This window comes from Asparagus officinalis, chromosome 7, assembly GCF_001876935.1.
Source record: "Asparagus officinalis chromosome 7, Aspof.V1, whole genome shotgun sequence".
Lineage (NCBI taxonomy): Eukaryota > Viridiplantae > Streptophyta > Magnoliopsida > Asparagales > Asparagaceae > Asparagus > Asparagus officinalis.
In genome coordinates, this window is record NC_033800.1 from 39765207 (window position 1) to 39785966 (window position 20760).

General features: G+C 38.9%; 2 protein-coding genes across 2 annotated transcripts in view; both read left to right on the plus strand.

Moving 5' to 3' along the window:
• The window catches only part of LOC109846997 (keratin, type I cytoskeletal 9-like), a 20010-nt gene extending 1210 nt beyond the window's left edge, over window positions 1-18800 (plus strand). Inside the window, exon 2 of the mRNA XM_020416238.1 lies at window positions 18284-18800. Within this exon, the coding sequence (XP_020271827.1) occupies window positions 18284-18800 (517 nt within the window). The remainder of the gene's footprint in view (window positions 1-18283) is intronic.
• LOC109846998 lies at window positions 19099-19758 on the plus strand. Its single transcript, XM_020416239.1, has one exon. The coding sequence runs from the start codon at window positions 19099-19101 to the stop codon at window positions 19756-19758; it is 660 nt and encodes a 219-aa protein (XP_020271828.1).

Sequence of the window (20760 nt, forward strand, 5' to 3'; positions counted from 1 at the left end):
TAAGATCACCACCAAGGAATTACTTGTAGCTAAGTATGAGACGTGTATAATAAGTGGTATTTGAGTATTTTGGGTGAGTGGTGCTAATCTTGTACTCATATACTTATAATATACATAAGTTCTAAATAACTAACTTTGTTGTTGCCCTTCTGCTGTGATTCCATGACTATTTCACTATCGAAATACTTGCATCAGATAATTGATCACAAGCTTATTTGAAAGAGATTCCCTATATTTCAGGAACATGCCAGACTTTGGACTTTGAAGTGCAAATTCATACGTAAAAGTTTCAACTTCCCAACAATTTACTGCTCAAGTTTTAGCCAACATAGACAGACATGTGATGAGAATGTTTGTGCTCTTTATTTCATCTACTATACTTATGACTTCTATTATGGATTCTATTGGCAAGCCAATCCCTTATTCTGCACATTAATGCCGATATATAGTAATGCCCAATTTCGTACAGTCAGATGGTCACAGTGCATTCAATGAGAACATTAAAAATAAAAATTACTTCCCCAAACTTTTGGTCTTTAATTTGCCAAATTAAATGCTTACCTAATTTATTCACAACTAACACATGACATGACGAAAAATTCAAAGATGAATTAAAGGTGCACACAAGGATAAATGCTTGTGAACTGCTGTAGTATTGCCATGCTACGTACATCAAAGTTTAAATCTTATACACTTATAAAAGTTTGTAGAATGTTAAAACATTTTTTCCTCAAAATATCCTTTAACACATCCGTACATACATACATGCACACATATATAATATAATAATTGTTGTTGTCTAATACCAATTGTTGTTGAAAACCGTGTCGAGGAACCAAACCAAACGCCGATCAAAGGGCCAAAACCAACCAAAATCAATGCACAAACAAAACACCAACTTTAACGTGGTTCGGCAAGTTGCCTACGTCCACGGGGCAAGGGGGGATGATGTTTTCACTCTTTTTGTGCTCCAAATATCCCCTAATTAATGCTTAATCAAAGCTCAATCAAAGCCTTAAACAAAGCCAAAGAAACCCTAAAAAACGTGTCTCTATTTATAAAAAAACACAATCCCAAACTGATTGGGATTCTAAAAATGAGTCTGCCACACCCTGGTGTGGCACACACCACACCCATGGCAAACATGACAGATTTTACCACACCAGGGTGTGGTGGAGCCTGTTTTGCTCATTCTTCATGTTTTTCTCAATTCCTTTCTCAATTCTTTCGCCGTTTTCATAATTCTCCACCTCGGCGAAGTTTTTTTAAATCTGAGCCGACACCAACCAAACCAAATGTCCCACTTGTTACGTCCAGGACGTCGTGGAAACCCTTCACGACAACGGACTCAATTCACAACAAGTCGAGACCCAAATGAGAATGTGAACACTCTCCAAATGTCGATGTCTACTCACCAAATCGGTTGCATCATAAATGACTGCCTACGTATCCTCTTGCCTAAGGAATTAAACCTTCACGTAGTTCACCAAAACGGCCTCCAAAGGCCCTCAATTAAATAGAAAAGTTTGTAACTCTTCCCCAATATCACCAACGGATCTGCAACTGATAGCGGCCCCAAACTAATACAAATCAAACGCCTCCATCTGAGGTGAACCAATGGCCGTATCCAAATCATGTCCACCAGCTGCAACCGAATCCAAAACCAATCCATCATCTGCATCCGAAATCAAATAATCCCCAACCTGTGCCACCTCAGCTGGAATCCCAAATGACGGAGTATGATCTGGAGTATGTGAAATAAGTTCCACCCAACGTGAAATAGCATCACCCTCCACCTGCTGCGATATCCAAATGACCTGATCAACACTCTCCACCTGCGGAGAGTCAAAAGTGACATTCAAATGAGCCTCCGAATCCCAAACGCGCAATCAGATCAAATCTCACATTCTCGATGTGACCAAATGCTGAGTAACCAAATATCCGACGCCAACCAAAATCTGAAGCAGCTCCACCAGATCCAATAACTCCTAATGCAGCAGTTGGCAACCTATGACTAAGATGACTCAAATATGTCGAAACTCCAGAACCAGAACCAATGCTCGACAACCAACGCCAATCCTCCTCCAGAAAGGAACGACCAATCGAAACTGTCATCTCATCTCGTCGCCCCAAAGTTTCCACATCAATAAAGTGTTTCAAGTTGCCATGAGCTCGGCACAAACGCAAGAAAGGACCCCTACCAAAGCTAGAACAACGAGTTACCTTTCTATCAATACACTTCTTCCAATTGTTATTGACTTCTAGGACTTTACACCAACGGGAACTGGTCGTGACCCAATAATGCCTAGAATAATCACCAACTGCGAAAACTACAAAACGATTACCTCCCAATGATGCCTCCTTGGAAGGCCCCCAAATGCCTGACTAAACACCTTCTAAAAGACCCCTCGCTCGATGGATAGAAGTGCCTAACTCCACCACGGTCTTGCTCATCCCAATGTGCTCAAAGGACTTCCATCTGCAGGTCAAAACACTTATCAACAACCTATGCACGGCATTACCAATCAAATAACCCAGCATCAAACAACGCCACAGTCTAGCCGAATCTGATAAAGTCGTCAGCTTCCTATCAATCATCGTGCTTCTAAGCAAATAATACAAATTGCTCCTTCTGACACCCTTCATCACAATCATGGACCCCAATGTGACCTTCAAACGTGCATCCACCAAGGTCACCCTATTGCCTGCTGCCTCCAAAGCTCCAAGTAAAATGATGTTCTTCTTCAACTGAGGAACGAACATCACTCCAACCAACTCCTGAATCAATCCGTTACTCATCCTAATCCGAACGGTGTCAATACCACCAATAGGGCATTCATGATCATTACCTATGAACACGAAATTCCCTCTTTCCAACTCCTGAAAGCTAGAGAACCAATCCCTCTTAGGGAAAATGTGGTATGTAGTACCCGAGTCCAACATCCACTTTGTAGAGTAGGTAACACAAACTGACGACAGTGCAGATAATGAGTAGCCCGAAGAATCTGAATCTGAATCGCTGCCACTAGCCTTGACAACATTTACCTCTGAAGCCTGAATAGCTTTCCCCTTATTCTTCCCGGCTTGATCATTTAACTTTGGGCATTCAGCTACCTCTGAAGCCTGAATAGCTTTCCCCTTATTCTTCCCGGCTTGATCATTTAACTTTGGGCATTCAGCTTTCCAATGTCCATCTTCTTTATAAAAAGCACATTGATTCCTACGAATTCCAAGATGTGCCCCTCTAGACTGTGACCTTCTACCTCGGTTTGGACCCTTTGCTCTTGCAACCAATACCCCTGCTACCGGCTTAATAGAAGTCTCATTGTCCTTCTTCCTAAGTTGGTAATTCACTAATGCAGCGATGACCTCACTATATGAAAGAGATGCCTTCCCATTAATAAGAGTAAAGACAAACGTCTCATATTTCTCGTCGGGTAAGGAACTCAACAATAGCAACGTCTTATCCTCATCTTCAACAATGACATCTATATTCGCCAAATCTGCAATAAGCTTCGTGTAGTGAATCATGTGATCACTAATGGATGTCCTATTCTTCAATTGGAAGAGATAAAGCCTCCTCTTCAAATGCAAGCGGTTTTCGACGCTCTTCGTCAAGTACTTGCTCTCTAGGGCTTCCTAAATCTTCTTAGCTGAAGTCTCATTCATCACATCATATTTTAGATCTTGAGTGAGACAAGACCTAATCACACCACTCATCACATCATATTTTAGATCTTGAGTGAGACAAGACCTAATCACACCACACGCTGTCCGATTCATCTCTTTCCAAACCTTCTCATCAACGTTGTCCGGTTTCCCGTCCAACTCCAACGTATCTTCCAAATTCTGCGCATTGAGTGCATCCAAGACTTCGCATCGCCACAGTTCAAAATTGTTAGTGCCATTGAACTTCTCCACGTCAATCTTCATCGAGTGGATACTCAAATTTTGGATAGCCTTCACACCTAAAGAACCACCCTTAACTCCCTTTTTCTCGGCCATAATCCTCAACACACCAACAACCAGTGCGGAAACAAACGAAAAATAGATCTAAAACTAAGAAAAAAAGAAGCTTTACCAAAAAGATCCCACCTTTCTCACCAACTGAAACCCTAGACGAGCTTCCCAAATCGATCTACTCCTCCAAATAGACCAAGTATAGCCCGAGCTCTGATACCAATTGTTGTGCTCTAATACCAATTGTTGTTGAAAATCGTGTCGAGGAACCAAACCAAACGCCGATCAAAGAGGGCCAAAACCAACCAAAATCAATGCACAAACAAAACACCAACTTTAACGTGGTTCGGCAAGTTGCCTACGTCCATGGGGCAAGGGGGGATGGGGTTTTCACTCTTTTTGTGCTCCAAATATCCCCTAATCAATGATTAATCAAAGCCCAATCAAAGCCTTAAACAAAGCCAAAGAAACCTAAAAAACGTGTCTCTATTTATAACAAAGCACAATCCCAAACTGATTAGGATTCTAAAAATGAGTCTGCCACACCCTGATGTGGCACACACCACACTCATGGTAAACATGACAGATTCTGTCACACTAGGGTGTGGTGGAGCCTGTTTTGCTTATTCGTCACGTTTTTCTCAATCCCTTCCTCAATTCCTTCACCGTTTTCACAATAATTACCCCCTCTAGCATATCCAAATCCATATCCATACATACACGCATACATGAATACAACATCCCCATTGAACACTCATCACCATCATAACCTCACCACCACTTGTTCCTTCATGCTGAATACACACTAATGTGAATGAAGTGGGGGCCACCCACGTGAAGTTTGGCAGAGGCAGTTGCGGTTTTTTTTTTGTTCGTTCGTGTTCGGTTTCGTTCGTGGGTGCGAATGAAGTGCGGCCTAATTTGCAGCTATATAATTAGATTTGTAACCTAGGGGTGGCTGCATCAAAGAGGGCACAAAATTTTGTGGCGGCTGGGAGAAAGGCAAAGGAGCTTTAGCGGCTTTGGAGAAAAATCGCAGAAGAGAGAGAGTCTTTTGGTGGCTACAGAAGCAAAGTAGAAAAGTGTTGGCAGCGGTTTTTTGGGACAGCGTGCAAAGAGTTCTTTTGTGCTTTAGAGAGAGATAATTGTGTGAGGGTTTAGATTGAGTGATTGTAAACCCTAATTGTATTATCTCTCCTCTAATAGTGGATCTCCCCCCTCCTTGCCCCATGGACGTAGGTAGTTTGCCGAACCACGTAAAAATTAATTGTTTGAGTTTGTGGCCATTGTAATAGTTTTTAGGATCCCTCGACGCGCAGTCCTAGAGCTGACGAGAGGAAGAGCAAATATCCCACTTTGATGGGATATTAGGCTTCAGATTCTTGTTCCCTTTGAGAAACAAGAATTCTTATCGATCTTTCTCTCTTATTGTGCACCAGAAACTCTGCCGAAATTTCCGCTGCGCACAACAAGTGGTATCAGAGATCGGGCTACGCTTGGGCTATTTGGAGGAGTAGATCAATTTGGAGGCTCGTCTAGGGCTTCGTTGGTGATAAAGGTGAGATCTTTTTTGGTAAAGCCTCTAGCTTTTTAGTTTTGGATTTATTCTTCGTTCGTTGGTGCGTAAGATGTCGGGGAAAGAAGGTACTTCGGTTGTCGAGGGTGGTGCTTCTAGCGCGAAGACCATTCAGAGTTTGAATATCCACTCTATGAAGATAGATGTGGAGAAATTTAATGGCACAAACAACTTTGGATTATGGAGATGCGAGGTTTTGGATGCGCTGAACGCGCAGAATTTGGAGGATACTTTGGAGTTAGATGGAAAGCCAGATGAGATTGAAGAGAAGGTTTGGAAGAAGATGAATCGAACGGCATGTGGTGTGATTAGATCTTGTTTGACTCAAGATCTAAAATATGATGTGATGAATGAGACTTCTGCAAAGAAGATTTGGGAGATTCTCGAAAGTAAGTATCTGACAAAGAGTGTTGAGAACCACTTGCATTTGAAGAGGAGACTTTATCATTTCCAGTTGAAGAAGGGAACCTCCATTAGAGATCACATGAACTACTATACAAAGCTTCTTGCGGATTTGGCGAACGTGGATGTTATAATTGAAGATGAGGACAATGCGTTGTTGCTATTGAGTTCCTTGCCCGACGAGGAATATGAGACATTCGTCCTTACTCTTATTAATGGGAAGGCATCCCTTTCGTATAGTGAGGTCACTGCTGCATTGGTGAATTATCAGCTTCGGAAGAAGGATAAGGAGAATTCGACTGAGTCGGTAGCAGAGGCGTTGGTCGCAAGAGGGAAGAATCCAAACCGGAAGAATTGGAAGTCACAGTCTAGAGTAGGGCATCCTACAATTGGAAAAGATCAGTGTGCTTGGTGCAAGGAGACTGGTCATTGAAAGAAAGACTGCCCAAAGCTCGACGAATGGATGAAGAATAAGCAGAAGGGAAAAGGGAAGCAGCCATCATCAGAAGCAAATATCGTATCGGATGGTAATAATTCTGACTCTTCTATTTATTCAATTTCTATCAGTCCTACAGATAGCTATTCGGAGGAATCTGAATAGATGTTGGATAGTGGTGCGACCTATCATGTGTGCCCTAGAAGGGAATGGTTCTCCAGTTTTGAGAAGCTGGTGGATAGTGGTATGGTATACATGGCTGATAACCGTGCATGCTAGATCATTGGGATAGGAAGAATTCGCATCAAAATGTTTGACGGGACTGTTAGGGAGTTAAATGATGTGAGATATGTTATGTTCCTTCTTTAAGGAAGAACTTGATCTCGATTGGAGCTTTGGTTGGAGAGGGTCTGAAGGTTCGTGTTGAGGACATGGTTCTCGAGATTGCGAGAGACTCTTGTATTTTGATGAAGGGCGTCAGGAGAAATAACCTGTATTACTTGACTAGAGGTATAGTGGCAGGTAGAGAGCTGACGACTTCTGTTGATTCGACTAGACTGCGGCATTTGGGGTTTGGCCATTCCAGTATTGATTCCTCGCATAGATTGAAAGAGGGTGTAAAGACCTGCAATTTAAAGTCCAGTGAACATGTTGATGTGAGCAAGAAGACCAAGGTGAAGTTTGACACCTTTATTCACCAAGTTAAGGGTCGTTCTGGAGGAGTTCACGTGGATGTTTGGGGGCCTTCCATGGGAGCATCATTGGGAGGTAATAGGCGTTTGGTTTCCTTTGTTGGTGGCTGTTCTAGGTGTGTTTGGGTTACAACCAAATCCCCTTTGGAGAAAGTCCTAGTAGTATCCAACAGATTGAAGAAGTGTGTAATAGACAGAAAGGTGAAGGTACTCCATTCTGGTGGGAGGTACAAGATGGACCTATTTCTGTATTGGAGCTGAGCTCACAACATTTTGAGACACTTCGTTGGAAAGGAAATCTTGGGACAACTAGATAGAGTGACAAATTTGGAGAACCGTGCCTTACTGGAGGAGGATCGGTGTTTGTTGTCAAGCAATAGTTTGCAGAAGAGTTTCTGGACAGATGCTTCGACAAATTTGGGTCATCCTATTAAAGAGTTGTCAACTGCTGTGATTGGGGGTAAAACTCCATTGGAAGATAGGTCTGGTAGTGTCACTTTGGTTGAGGCTTCGATGAGGGAGCTAATTGACTCTCAGCAGGTGGAGAGTTTTGGAGAGACCTTAGAGGTATCACAGCGGGTGGAGATTGATGCTACTCCACATTGGGTGGGGATTTTCCCACATACTCCAGGTCATTCTGCATTGGTTAGGATTCCAGCTAAGGTGACACAGCGTGGAAGTCATTTGGATTCAGATGCAGATGATGAGTTGGGTTTTGATTCGAGTACAGCTGATAAATACAGTTTGGATATGACCATTGGTTCACCTCAGGTGGAGGTGTTTGAGGCCATTGGAGGTGCTATCAGCCGTAGAGTTGATGATATTGGAGAAGGGTTGCGAACTCTTCTAGTGGATTGAGGCCTTTGGAGGCCATTTGGGTGAACTACGTTCGGCTTGATTCCTTGGGCAAGAGGATACGTAGGCAGTCATTATGATACAGCTGGGTTGGATGTTGATGGGGGTGAGATCGATTTGGTGAGTTGATACTGACATTTGGAGAGTGTTTGCATTCTCATTTGGGTTCTCGACTTGTTATGGATTGAGTCTGTTATCGTGAATTATTTCACGGTGTACTGGACACAACAAGTGAGACATTTGGTTTGGTCGGTGTCGGCTCAGTTTTGGGAAAACTTCACCGAGGTGGAGAATTGTGAATGAAGTGGGGGCCACCCACGTGAAGTTTGGCAGAGGCGGTTGCGGTTTTTTTTTCGTTCGTTCGTGTTCGGTTTCGTTCGTGGGTGCGAATGAAGTGCGGCCCAATTTGCAGCTATATAATTGGATTTGTAACCTAGGGGTGGCTGCAGCAAAGAGGGCATGAAATTTTGTGGCGGCTGGGAGAAAGGCAAAGGAGCTTTAGCGGCTTTGGAGAAAAATCGCAGAAGAGAGAGAGTCTTTTGGTGGCTACAGAAGCAAAGTAGAAAAGTGTTGGCAGCGGTTTTTTAGGACAGCGTGCAAAGAGTTCTTTTGTGCTTTTGAGAGAGATAATTGTGTGAGGGTTTAGATTGAGTGATTGTAAACCCTAGTTGTATTATCTCTCCTCTAATAGTAGATCTCCCCCCTCCTTGCCCCGTGGACGTAGGCAGTTTGCCGAACCACGTAAAAATTGATTGTTTGAGTTTGTGGCCATTATAATAGTTTTTAGGATCCCTCGACACGCAGTCCTAGAGCTGACGAGAGGAAGAGCAAATATCCAACTTTGATGGGATATTAGGCTTCAGATTCTTGTTCCCTTTGAGAAATAAGAATTCTTATCGATCTTTCTCTCTTATTGTGCACCAGAAACTCTGCCGAAATTTCCGCTGCGCACAACAACTAATAATCATTTAATCACCACCATAACCTCAGCAATAATGCATATCCTCTTAAAATCTCAATTAATTTGAAATTAATACCCCTAACCTTTGAGCTTCTATCATCAGTAACAATATTGTTATCTTCTTTGTATATTAAGCCAGAATAAAGCCAAAAACACCGATATCAAATCTTAGTCGAGATCTCCTTAGCAGGGCCGGCCCCGAGGTTTGGGTTGCCCTAATCCAATCTAATTTTGGTTGCCCCTTATATTAAAAATTTAGTACGAGCAATAACGATAAAAATTAATACATATAATACCATTTAGCGTTCTATATTGGGCTCAAACTGATAATATTCTCTTGCAAAATTAATATTTATATAAGAAAAAATTACATTTGTGCTACAATTTAATTCAAAGAAAAACACTTCTCCTTGAATTTTTTGAAGGGAATTCTTCAATTAAGTCATCATACTTAAGTTTCTTGAAGTATTTATTTTCAATTGATATCATTGCCAATCCATTCAATCAATCATGTGACATGGTAGTGAGAAGATAACATATATGAAATCATAACAATCAACTAAACTGATGCTAGAACGAAGACTTAGCAATATTATTATTATTATTAAAATAATCAAACAATTAATCTAGTTAGCAATTCAATATTATGAATGTCATCAAATCAAAGTTAAATTGAGATTATAATTAAAACCAAATAGAAATATATCAGATTATCGTCCATTAGGATTTTTGAGTTTTAGATGACTAGAAGGGAGATGAACTTTTTAACAAGTAAGTATTATTTCCTCTTTCTATCTTTCAACTTTGATAAGATTCTTTTAAACTTATGGAGACCGTGAGAAACTAGTCAGAAGGCATAACTATGCCACCCAAATAGCTAAATCAAATCTAATTTCCAGTTTCAAAACAAAAACCTAGACGAAACCGCCCAAACATCAAAACCTTACATTCAGCCATCAACTAATATTCAGCCAAGATTCAAAATTAGAAATCTTAATTTCATTACAAAACATCAAAACCTCAAATTTCCGTCCAAAAAAACCCTAAAATTATTATTTAAAAAAATTACCTGATTGTGTTTCTTTGATGGACCGATCGACCATCGACATCGATAAGTCGATTCAGATTCTCTCCATCCTTTAGGTGACTGGATCGGACTGTCGGGGGAGGAGTCAGCAGGGTGGTCCGAAGGATGAGAGTAGAGACGGGAATGAGGAGTTGGAAGCTGACGAAACAGAGACGGCGAAACAGAGCGGTGTCTCTGTCGATTCATATTCTCTCCGTTTTTTTTCTTTTTTTTGTGAGCGGCGAAACAGAGACGAGAAGGAGGAGAGGATGTTAGACCCTAGAGGTGGGGAGGGGGGTGATTAGGGGCTTATGCTAATCTAATCTGATTTTATACCAATTAAAACTTATTAATAAATTATTCTTACAAGATAGATATATAATATGTTATGAGCAAGAATATGAAATACAAATGAAGAGATATATCCTATATAATGAAATATATGCAAGGATATATAAACAAGACAATGGTAAACAATCTAAACTAAAGACATAATTATGATAGGGCAATATAAACAATGCAAACACACAATATGATCATAGAGTTCGGACCTTCCGTCCTACGTCTCCGTTCCCCACTCCGGGGAGAAATCTACTATCACAATCGGGTTTTCTACGCTCACCCGAATAACGTTTATACCTCATACTCGGTTTTCTAGCTAACCGAAAACTTTACAATCTCACACTCTTACAATCCCACTTTACACCCTCTTAAGTATTGGTCTCTAGTTCGTGTCTCCCTCAAGTGTTAGGAATTACAATCTCTCTTTAAGCATTACCACCTACTGCACTCCTCTTGGGACGACCCCGTCTCTCACCACACACTCCTCTCGGTGTACAAGTGTATTACAAAGTGATCTACACAATTAAGGTTCACAAATACAAATTTATCCTCTATAATAGATGAGAACTCAATTAAGCTCACTCTTAATTATTATAACTCCCCACAACCCAATTATACAATGTATGCAAATACAATAAGCTCAATGGTTGTGTGTGTAAGCAATGAGAAAATCAATCATAAACTCAATGTAAACCCTAGCTTAATGAAAATGATAAACAACAAATAATTAATATAAAGCTAGTATTGAGTTTAGAAATTCTTCTCTGAAAAACAAGATGGAGAGATTAGAAGATTGAAAGCCCAAACCGAAATTGATCTCCTCTTATGAAATCTTCTTCACACTTAAACAAACTTTAAAACACACTTAAAAACTCTTAAACTTCTTTTAAAACTTTTTTCTTATTTTCTTTAGAACTGAGGATATGTGGGGGTATTTATAGGAACCCCAAAGCCAAGAGAAAACAAGACAAAAAGACCAAAAACCCAAAAATAGTACAGTCTGAAAATATAGCCATTACAGTGTTATGAGTCGACTTGGTACTGTTCATGAGTCGACTCATAAGTAGCTGTTACAGGCTAAAAATCAACTTATGGGTCGACTCATAAAATTCATGAGTCGACTCATCATGCATGGGTCGACTCATGAAGTCATGGGTCGACTCAGCAGAAACAAAACATAATTTTCAGCACAGTTTGTGAGTCGACTTATGAAAGACATGAGTCGACTCAACCTGATGGGTCAACTCATGATGTTATGAGTCGACTCGTCAGAAACAAAATGTAAACTACACAACAGTTTATGAGTCGACTCAACACTGTTCATGAGTCGACTCAAGACATGCACACTGTTTGTTTTAACAGAAATCTGATTTTCAAACCTCTTTTAAAAATAACAAATAAAATCAAAAAAATATAAAACTTTGGAAAATAATTGTAAACATGATAATAAACATGCTACAAAAACTGATTTTTAAAAAGGACCTCCCAAATAAAAAATATCATTATTTTGTAAAATAGTCCAAAACATGAAAATGTAAACACATGAGTTTTGACATTTTAGCTTAACCATGTTTTGAAACATTACAAAATGATTTTGTAGACTTAATAAAAGATGTATATTAATTATTGTTAAGTCTAAAAACTAAGAATACAATATTTTCACAAATTGTTTCCTTGGTGAATCAATCCCTCCCGGCTATTATTTCCTTCGTGGAATAATACCCGTCGTACTGCGTATATCCGACCGGATCTAGATCGTGCGGTGGTCCACGGCAAACAACCCCGGCACAGGCAAAGAACCCATACAAGCGAGCGACCGCAAAACAGGAGCTCGCGATTCGTTCGACACAGAAGGAGAAAAGTTGTAATCTTTTTATTTTTCTTTGATTTTCATTGTAACCGGATCTTATAAAAAGACCGGATCTTTTGTAACTCAAAAAGTTGTAACTCAAGATGACAATGGAATCAATAACAAAGAAAGCAACGGTTTTTCCCGCGAACACTCATATTTAGCCGTTACAAGCTAAAAATCAACTTATGGGTCGACTCATAAAATTCATGAGTCAACTCATCATGCATGGGTCGACTCATGAAGACATGGGTCGACTCAGCAGAAACAAAACACACTTTTCTGCACAGTTTGTTAGTCGACTTATGACAGTCATGAGTCGACTCAACCTGATGGGTCAACTCATGATGTTATGAGTCGACTCGTCAGAAATAAAATGTGAACTACACAACAGTTTATGAGTCGACTCAACACTGTTCATGAGTCGACTCAAGACATGCACACTGCCTGTTTTAAACAAAAATCTGATTTTCAAACCTCTTTTAAAAATAGCAAATAAAATCAGAAAAATATAAAACTTTAGGAAATGATTATAGATATGATAATAAAATCTGGTTTTCAAAATGGACCTCCCAAATGAAAAATATCATTATTTTACAAAATAGTCCAAAACATGAAAATGTAAACACATGAGTTTTGATATTTTAGCTTAACCATGTTTTAAAACATTACAAAATGATTTTGTAAACTTAATAAAAGATGTATATGATTATTGTTAAGTCCCAAAACTGAGAATAAAATATTTTCACAAAATTGCATATTTTGCAAACTTTTCAAAAACAATAAATATGATTTTATTAAACTAAATAAAATTGATATTGATAAAATCATATATATGCATAAAAGTATGAATCAAGAAATATATTTTCAATTGTATTCAATTGTTTCATACTAAAACTTGAAAAACTATCAAACCAAAACATATATGTATATATATAACTATATATATACATAGAAACCACAATTAAAGTGTGTATATATATAACTACATATATATAGAGAGAAACCAATAAAATGTGTGTGTATATATAATTGAGCTTAAAGTACTTAACACACATAATATAAACTCCTAAACTAATTATACCCAAGCTTGTGATTTTCAACAAAGCTCTATCTTGGTACACATGCGGATGAAGCTTGAACTTCTTCAACTTGAATTGCAAAGCTTCAACCACTATTTCCGCCAACCTCTATTTGATATGATCGTTATGACGTAATTCCATCAATCCTCTAACATATTGTTTGCCTAGAATAAATATAAAACACAAACACTAGACAAACGATATTAGATGTAAATTGTTTGTAAACCATCATCAAAACAAGAAGGCCAACAGAGGAGGCTGACGGAAATAAAGGAGGAGTTGGGTAGGGATTTGGGTATTAATAAGAGTTAACAATTTTTGCATAAAAGTCCTCTTACAAAGTTCACTTCGAAAATTATTACGGTTTGAGGGGTGAAGGATGTAATCGCGATGGTTACCCCCCGGCTCTGGGTTGCCCCAACCCCGGGGCTTGGTGGGCTTACCCTAGGGCCAGCCCTGCTCCTTAGATGTCACGAAGGTTAGGAATACCCTCATCATTAGCTAGACCGCCAACCAATCTGCCATACTTTATGCACCGTCAAGGACCGTGTCCGAGACCTCAAAGATCGCCATTGACCAGGTCGATGAAGGTTGATGGGCGCTATGGAGTTGAGGGCGAACACTATAGAAGTAATCGGCTAACTAATAATGTCGTTGGAGGGCTAATCAGCTAATAATGAGCTTGTAAAGCGCGCCATCAGTAATGGAAACCATCTTAATGTCGTTGGAGGGCTAATCAGCTAATAATGAGCTTGTAAAGCGCGCCATCAGTAATGGAAACCATCTAGATAATTTGAGCATACCACATCAAGAATAATGAGCTTGTAAAGCGCGCCATCAGTAATGGAAACCATCTAGATAATTTGAGCATACCACATCAAGACAAGTGATCATTAGCCGTCCAACTCATCTAAATTATTATTTACTAATAATTTGAACATAACAAGATGCTTAACATGAGTAACTAATGCTGAATTTGCCTCATTAGCTTGAAGAGAACAGTAATGGCAATACTATTGTATGTGTTGTGAGGGAATTATTGAGGTGGTAGGAGGAGCAGTAAGAACGGTGATGGGACGAGGATCACTTGTGCAAATCATTGAATAGTGCTTGAAAATTGATGGAACATTTTCGGGTCTATATCATCTTTGTTTCAATGATTTATTGATCATATCTCTCAAGTTTGAAGACCTTTGTTTCATGGCGAAGGAGATGGAGCGCAATAGATGGTGAGATCTTCTCTCCTGCTACACGTGAACTGCTGCTTAATAGATGAAAGAGGTGACTTATTGGTGATGGATGCACAAGTATACGCAATTGCCAAGAACAAGCAACTTCTTTAGGTTCAAAGAATCTTTTTAATATGCATGATTTCAGGGATGATATATGAAAACCATACTAATTTATAAATTGATGTATTAACATATGTACTACTTTCACTCAAAACTTCTTTCTACACTACAACAAAAGTTGTAAATTATGATATATTTTTTGTCTCTACATGACACATTTTTGTGTCGCACAAATAGAACGCGTCACATATCAAAAGTGTGGTTAGAGCATGTGTGGAGAGCGTTTTTCTACACATGTGTGAACGTGTCGCAAAACTCACGACACATATATATGTTAAAAGTGGTGATAAATACACGTGTCACAAAACTCTTGACACATACATGTTGTTGGCCTCTTTGTTTTGATGATGTTTAACAAATAATTTATCACTAATATTGTTTGTCTAGTATTTGTGTTTATCTATTTATTGTAGACAAACAATATGTTGGAGGATGGATGAAATTGCGCATTCATGATCATATCCAATGGAGGTTGGCGGAATTGTGGTATGAAGCCTTGCAATTCAAGTTGAAGATCCAAGTTTAAGCTTCATCCGCGAGTTTACCAAGAAGAGCTTCGTTGAAGATCAAAACTTGGGTAAATTAGTTTAGGTTTATATTTATGTGTGTTGGTACTTTAAGCTCAATTATATACACACACATTTTATTGGTTTCTTTGTGTGTGTATATATATGTATGTATGTATATATATATATATATATATATATATATATATATATATAATGACAGATTAAAGAACTAATTAGGGGTAATTTTGGGATTTCACCCTAACTCTTATTTAGCTGCCACGTTAATAGCTTTGTGGCTTGAAACCATTTGAAGATTTGGACGGCACCTCTTAACGGGAGAATAAAAACAGGGAAAAACAGAGAAAAATCACAGAAAAATCACAGAAAAAAAACAACAACAACACAGAGAACCTTCTTCAACCCAACCCTCTGAGAACCCAAATTAAAAAGTATGAAAAGAAAAGAAGAAGAAGAAGAGGAAGAAGACAGTGGAAAGGGAAAGGAAAAGAGAGGAAGTTAATCCAAAGGTATAAACCATTTCTCATGTTAATTTCTTGATTTAGAAGAGGATTGTTATAGAAATCTTAGTAAATCGAATCAAATTAGAATGAGTGAAAGAATTAAATGGTTATGAATGTGAAATAAAGATCTAGGGTTTGCAAATTTCTGTGGTTAGGAGGCATGGAATAAAGTGAAAATAAATAAATAAGCTAACCTTGTTTTTTTTTTTGGGGGGCGGGGGGGCGGGCGGGGGGGATCTTGCGCCGCTCGCGGCGCTCTCCCCTGTCAGTCGGGCCGGTTTTGGTCGCCGGCGGACCCCCCGTCGCCAATCGCCACCGCTGCCATGGCGGAGAAGAAAGAGAAGGAGAGAGAGAGAGAGATGGAAGAGAGAGAGAGAGAAGAGAGGAGAGAGAGAGAGAGAGAGAGGAGAGGAGAAGGAAACCGAAGGAAAAAAAAAAGAACAGATGAGGAGAAAGAGGAACGGAAAAAAAAAGAAAAGAAAAGAGAAAAAAAAAGAAACGAAGAAGAAGGGGGAGAGGATGGTGATCAGGTGCTGTTTTTTTTATAAAGGGAGGAAAATTGCTTTAAGCCCCCTGAACCATGAAAATTTTCAAAACAAACCTTTTAGTAATATAAGTTATGGTTGAAATAAAAAGAAAAAGGACTGGAAAAATATTTATCAAGCCCATGTCTTTTGTTCAGTTGTAAACCAGTCCAATCAGAGGAATAAACAATAACATTTAGACTTGATAATTCCCTATAACCCCCTGCATTATTATAAGTTACTAGAAAGTCCAAAAGCTAGTATATGAGAGTTATAAAATCTTGATAAATTGCTAAAATTAACAATAAGCTCATATGGACTGAAGAATTTAATCATTATTGATTATATTTGAGTTTATTAGACTCTAGATTATGAATTGATTTACCTATAATATATGTTTGTTCTGAATTAATAATTAGTCATATATCTTACATTATAGGTTCTGGTTGATATTCGGGAGACTAATATTTTGAGAAAGTCGTGACCACTAGAGGTGAGTTCATTTCTCACTAGTATTTTATAATATGAAATTGCATGAGTTTTATATTTGAAAAAAAATTGAATTTGGCTCTCGTGCAATTTTCAAATAATCGGGGACATTGTTTTATCTGAATGTTTTGATGAGGTATTTGGAACGTATTTCAACAGTTTAACGGATTCAAAGATTTTTTTTGTGACTTAATATCTGATAAAAGAAAAAATAAACATCCGTGAACTGTTTTAACAGAAATGAGGAGCTTTACCTTGTAAATTTCATTTGAAATATCTGCAAATTCTGATATGCAAAATATTTCTCATTTGACATGTGATCTCGATGTTTTTAAACCCTCAAATAGTCCACTATGGATTTGTTCTGCCTGCCATATGGTGAATGCACCTTTATTTGGCCCTTCTGTATTTGGCCTTGGCCCTTCTGTATTTCTGCCTGCCATATGGTGAATGCACCTTTATTTGGCCCTTCTGTATTTGGCCTTGGCCCTTCTGTATTTGGCCTTGGCCCTTCTGTATTGGCCCTTCTGAAATCTGTTCCGGCCCCTCTGTATTTGGCCAGTAGCCTATGGCAGTGTTAGGTGCATTCGATTCCCGGGAATTTATCTGTTATCTGATGCGGTTTACGCATTCCCTTGCTACTGGGCTAAAATTCGTAGCCTTAGTGTGACCTATGGGGTGACTTTTACATTCATGAAATACTCATCGAGAAATAAGATTCTGATAATTGACTGTGAAATTTAGAAAACAACAATTCTCTGATTTTGCACAAATTAGTAGTTCTTTCCCTTCTTAATGTTTACCTTGATTCAAAAAGGATTTGATTCCAAGAAAATTAACAGTTTATTTCAGTTGCACATGAGAAAGGAAATATAATTATTGTATTCTTGCTTAAAATGATAATATTACGATAATTGGATCGTATTCTGCTATCTGTGAATTTCTCATGCAAAACTTGAAATTTGTAAATTTCTGAGAACTATTCTTATTACTATTTTGTTAGTTATGTAGGAACTCTAGTGGGAAATGTTCTCACTGAGCGTTAGCTCATTCCGTTATTTTCAATTTTTTTTTCAGATCCGGTGTAGCTTCCTATTAGCCGATTTCTGGTTTTAGCTTTTGGCTGAGGGGCGTTATATGGAGAGCCTCTTCTTGTTGATGTTACCTTCAGCATATTTTGTTTTGTTTTGTAAAAATACTTATAGCGGTGAGCTTGTGGGCTGTAAGTACCGATCATATATATATATAGTTGCTCTGATTTCTATCATCAGCAGGTTTATAAATATTTTGGAATAAACTATGTGATATGAATTGCCAGGCTTGACTCGTGCATAAGACTTGTCTCGTGCACGGGTCGCTGCTGTCGCGTACCCCATATTTTATGAATTTCCTCTGCAGATTTTGGGGCGTGACAGTAAGGTGGTATCAGAGCTTAGGTTTCAACGTTAGAAACCTTGTAGGGCATGCTATCATAGAGTATATGCGCTAGATGAGTGTTAGAGTATGGATTAATTATGTGATATATATGTCTGAATACATATGTATATACATGTATACATATAAATATTTTATAGTAAAGCCTTTTAGGGTTGCTAAGGAGTGCTTAGATGTTTATTTTACTTTGTCCTTTTTCTTCAGTAAGCTGATGGATGGTTCCCCTTTTGTAGGATGGCGGGAACCAATTCATCTTCCAGTTCGTCAGCTACCCTGTCCAGCCCTATGGTTTCCGTAGATAGCTCGTGGGAACCCAGCCTGAGAGACTGGGGATACACTTCCGATGAAACTGATCCGAACGTGATAATGGCTAACCATATGACCCCCGACTCACCGGAGGTCGAACCAGTAGAAGTTGTTATGGTCGATTCATCCGAGTCTGAGCTTGAGGATCTCGTGGTAGAAGTTCTCCTAGTTGAGTCATCGCCTTCAATCATTATGATTTCATCCGACCCCTCCGACATGGAGTCCGTTGTAGCCCAGTTTCCTAGTGATGACCAGAGACTTGCCCCCTCTGTGGGTGAGTCGAGTAGCCTAGGCATTGGTCCAGATCTTGACCTTGAAGGATGGGGGACTAGCGGCATAGATCCAGATCCAATGTCCAATTCTGTTGATAGCCAAGACTCAGAGGAAACTGAACCAACAGAGGAGAAGTCTAGTTCCAACAGCTCCTCTTCTTCAGGGAAATAGAGCATAACTGTTAGGGCAATTTTGTAATATCAGTATATGAGTTTTCATAGTTACTCTTTTGGTTTATGTAGGACATTTTGGTAGAAAATATGTATATATAAACCCATATACTCAGATATGTGTATGAACTAAAAAGTTAAATATTAATAATATATTTTTGGTTTGTAAATACTGACTTGTGATATTATGTTGAGCAGTGATTGAGTTCCTAATTACTTAAATTTACATATGTGTGACTGACTTAGGAATTTTCCTTGTATAATAGTTGACTAAAATATTTTATTATTTATAGGAAGATATGGCTCCAGGTAATGAGCAAACCCCTCCTAATGGAGATAGGGATCTAAATCAGACAATAGGTGAAATGATGAGATCTAGAATTTCTCGTTCATCCACTTCCGGGAATCCAATAGATAACAATGCATTGATGGATCTGCTGCAAGCGGTGACAACTGTAGTCACCAGACAACAAGATCAAATTGATCATAATCGGACAAATGGTCAAAATGAGGAGCACCCAAAATTAAGAAGTGGCATGGGAGAATTCAAGAAACTATCTCCACCCAGTTTTGAGGGAACAACTGATCCCATGATTGCTGAGCATTGGATCACAGAAATAGAGAAGGTCTTCACATACATGAAATGCCCTGAAGAGGAGAAGGTTGATTATGCAGTATACATGTTAAAAGACCGCGCTTACGGATGGTGGCAAATGCAGGTCAGGACGTTGGGAGAGAAAGCATACAATTTATCATGGGAGGAGTTTAAAAAGATTTTTTATGAAAAGTATTTTCCTTCAACTGTTCGCAAACAAAAAGAACAGGAGTTTCGAAAATTGGAGCAAGGTGATAAGACAGTAGCTGAATATGAAGAAGAGTTCACTTATCTGTCAAAATTTGCCATTCACTTGTTGGGTAATGAGGAAGATAGAGCTCATCGCTTCGAGGAAGGGCTTTGACCGGACATTCGGAAGACGGTCAGTGCATTTGAACTCCCTACATATGGAGAAGTGCTAAAAAAGGCCTTGTTAATTGAGAAAAATGAAATTGATACAAAGCCAAAGAATGAGACAAGCAACTCCTACCCAAAGAAGCGATTTTGGCAGGATAATCGCGGTGGAAGAAATAAGAATCGGAGAAACAAAAAGCAGAATTTTGGACGCAGAGAGGAGCAATTTCCAAATCAGAAAACTTTAAGATGTGATGTTTGTCACAAACTGGTGCATGAAGCGAAAAATTGTTGGAGAAATACCGGAGCTTGTTTGAGATGTGGCCAGAAGGATCACAAAATAGCAAATTGTCCCCTTCAGCAATCATCTCGGAATACTTTCCAGACTGGCCAGTCCAGTGGTGGGAATCGGTATCCTCAAGCCAAGGCCCGAGTTTATTCTTTGACTGAGAAGGAGGCAGAAGCAAACAAGGATGTGGTGACAGGTACGCTAACTTTTGCATCAGTTCCTGCTCGAGTACTATTTGATTCTGGTGCATCGCATTCCTTTATTGCTGCACAGTTTGTTAAGAGAAACAAATTTCAATGTGATACCCTACAACAAGAATTGCTTATTAGTACACCTGGAGGTAGCATATTAGTATCAACTCAAGGTTGTAGGGGTAAAATTTATATTCTCGACAAGGAACTCCCCGTAGAATTAATGATGCTAGAAATGCATGATTTCGATATCATATTGGGGATGGATTGGTTATCCTTAAATCATGCTTCTATTTTATGTCGAGAAAAGAAAGTAGTATTCAAATTTCCTGGCCAACCCGAATTTTGTTTTGAGGGCGGCAAGTGTCAAGAACCCTTAAAAATTATCTCAGCCCTTAAAGCATATCGAGCGCTGAGAAGTGGATGTATGAGTTATTTGGCTTCAGTTAAGATGGTTGATGATGAAGAACCAAGTTGGGAAGAAATATCAATTGTCCGAGAATTTCCAGAAGTATTTCCAGATGAACTTCCA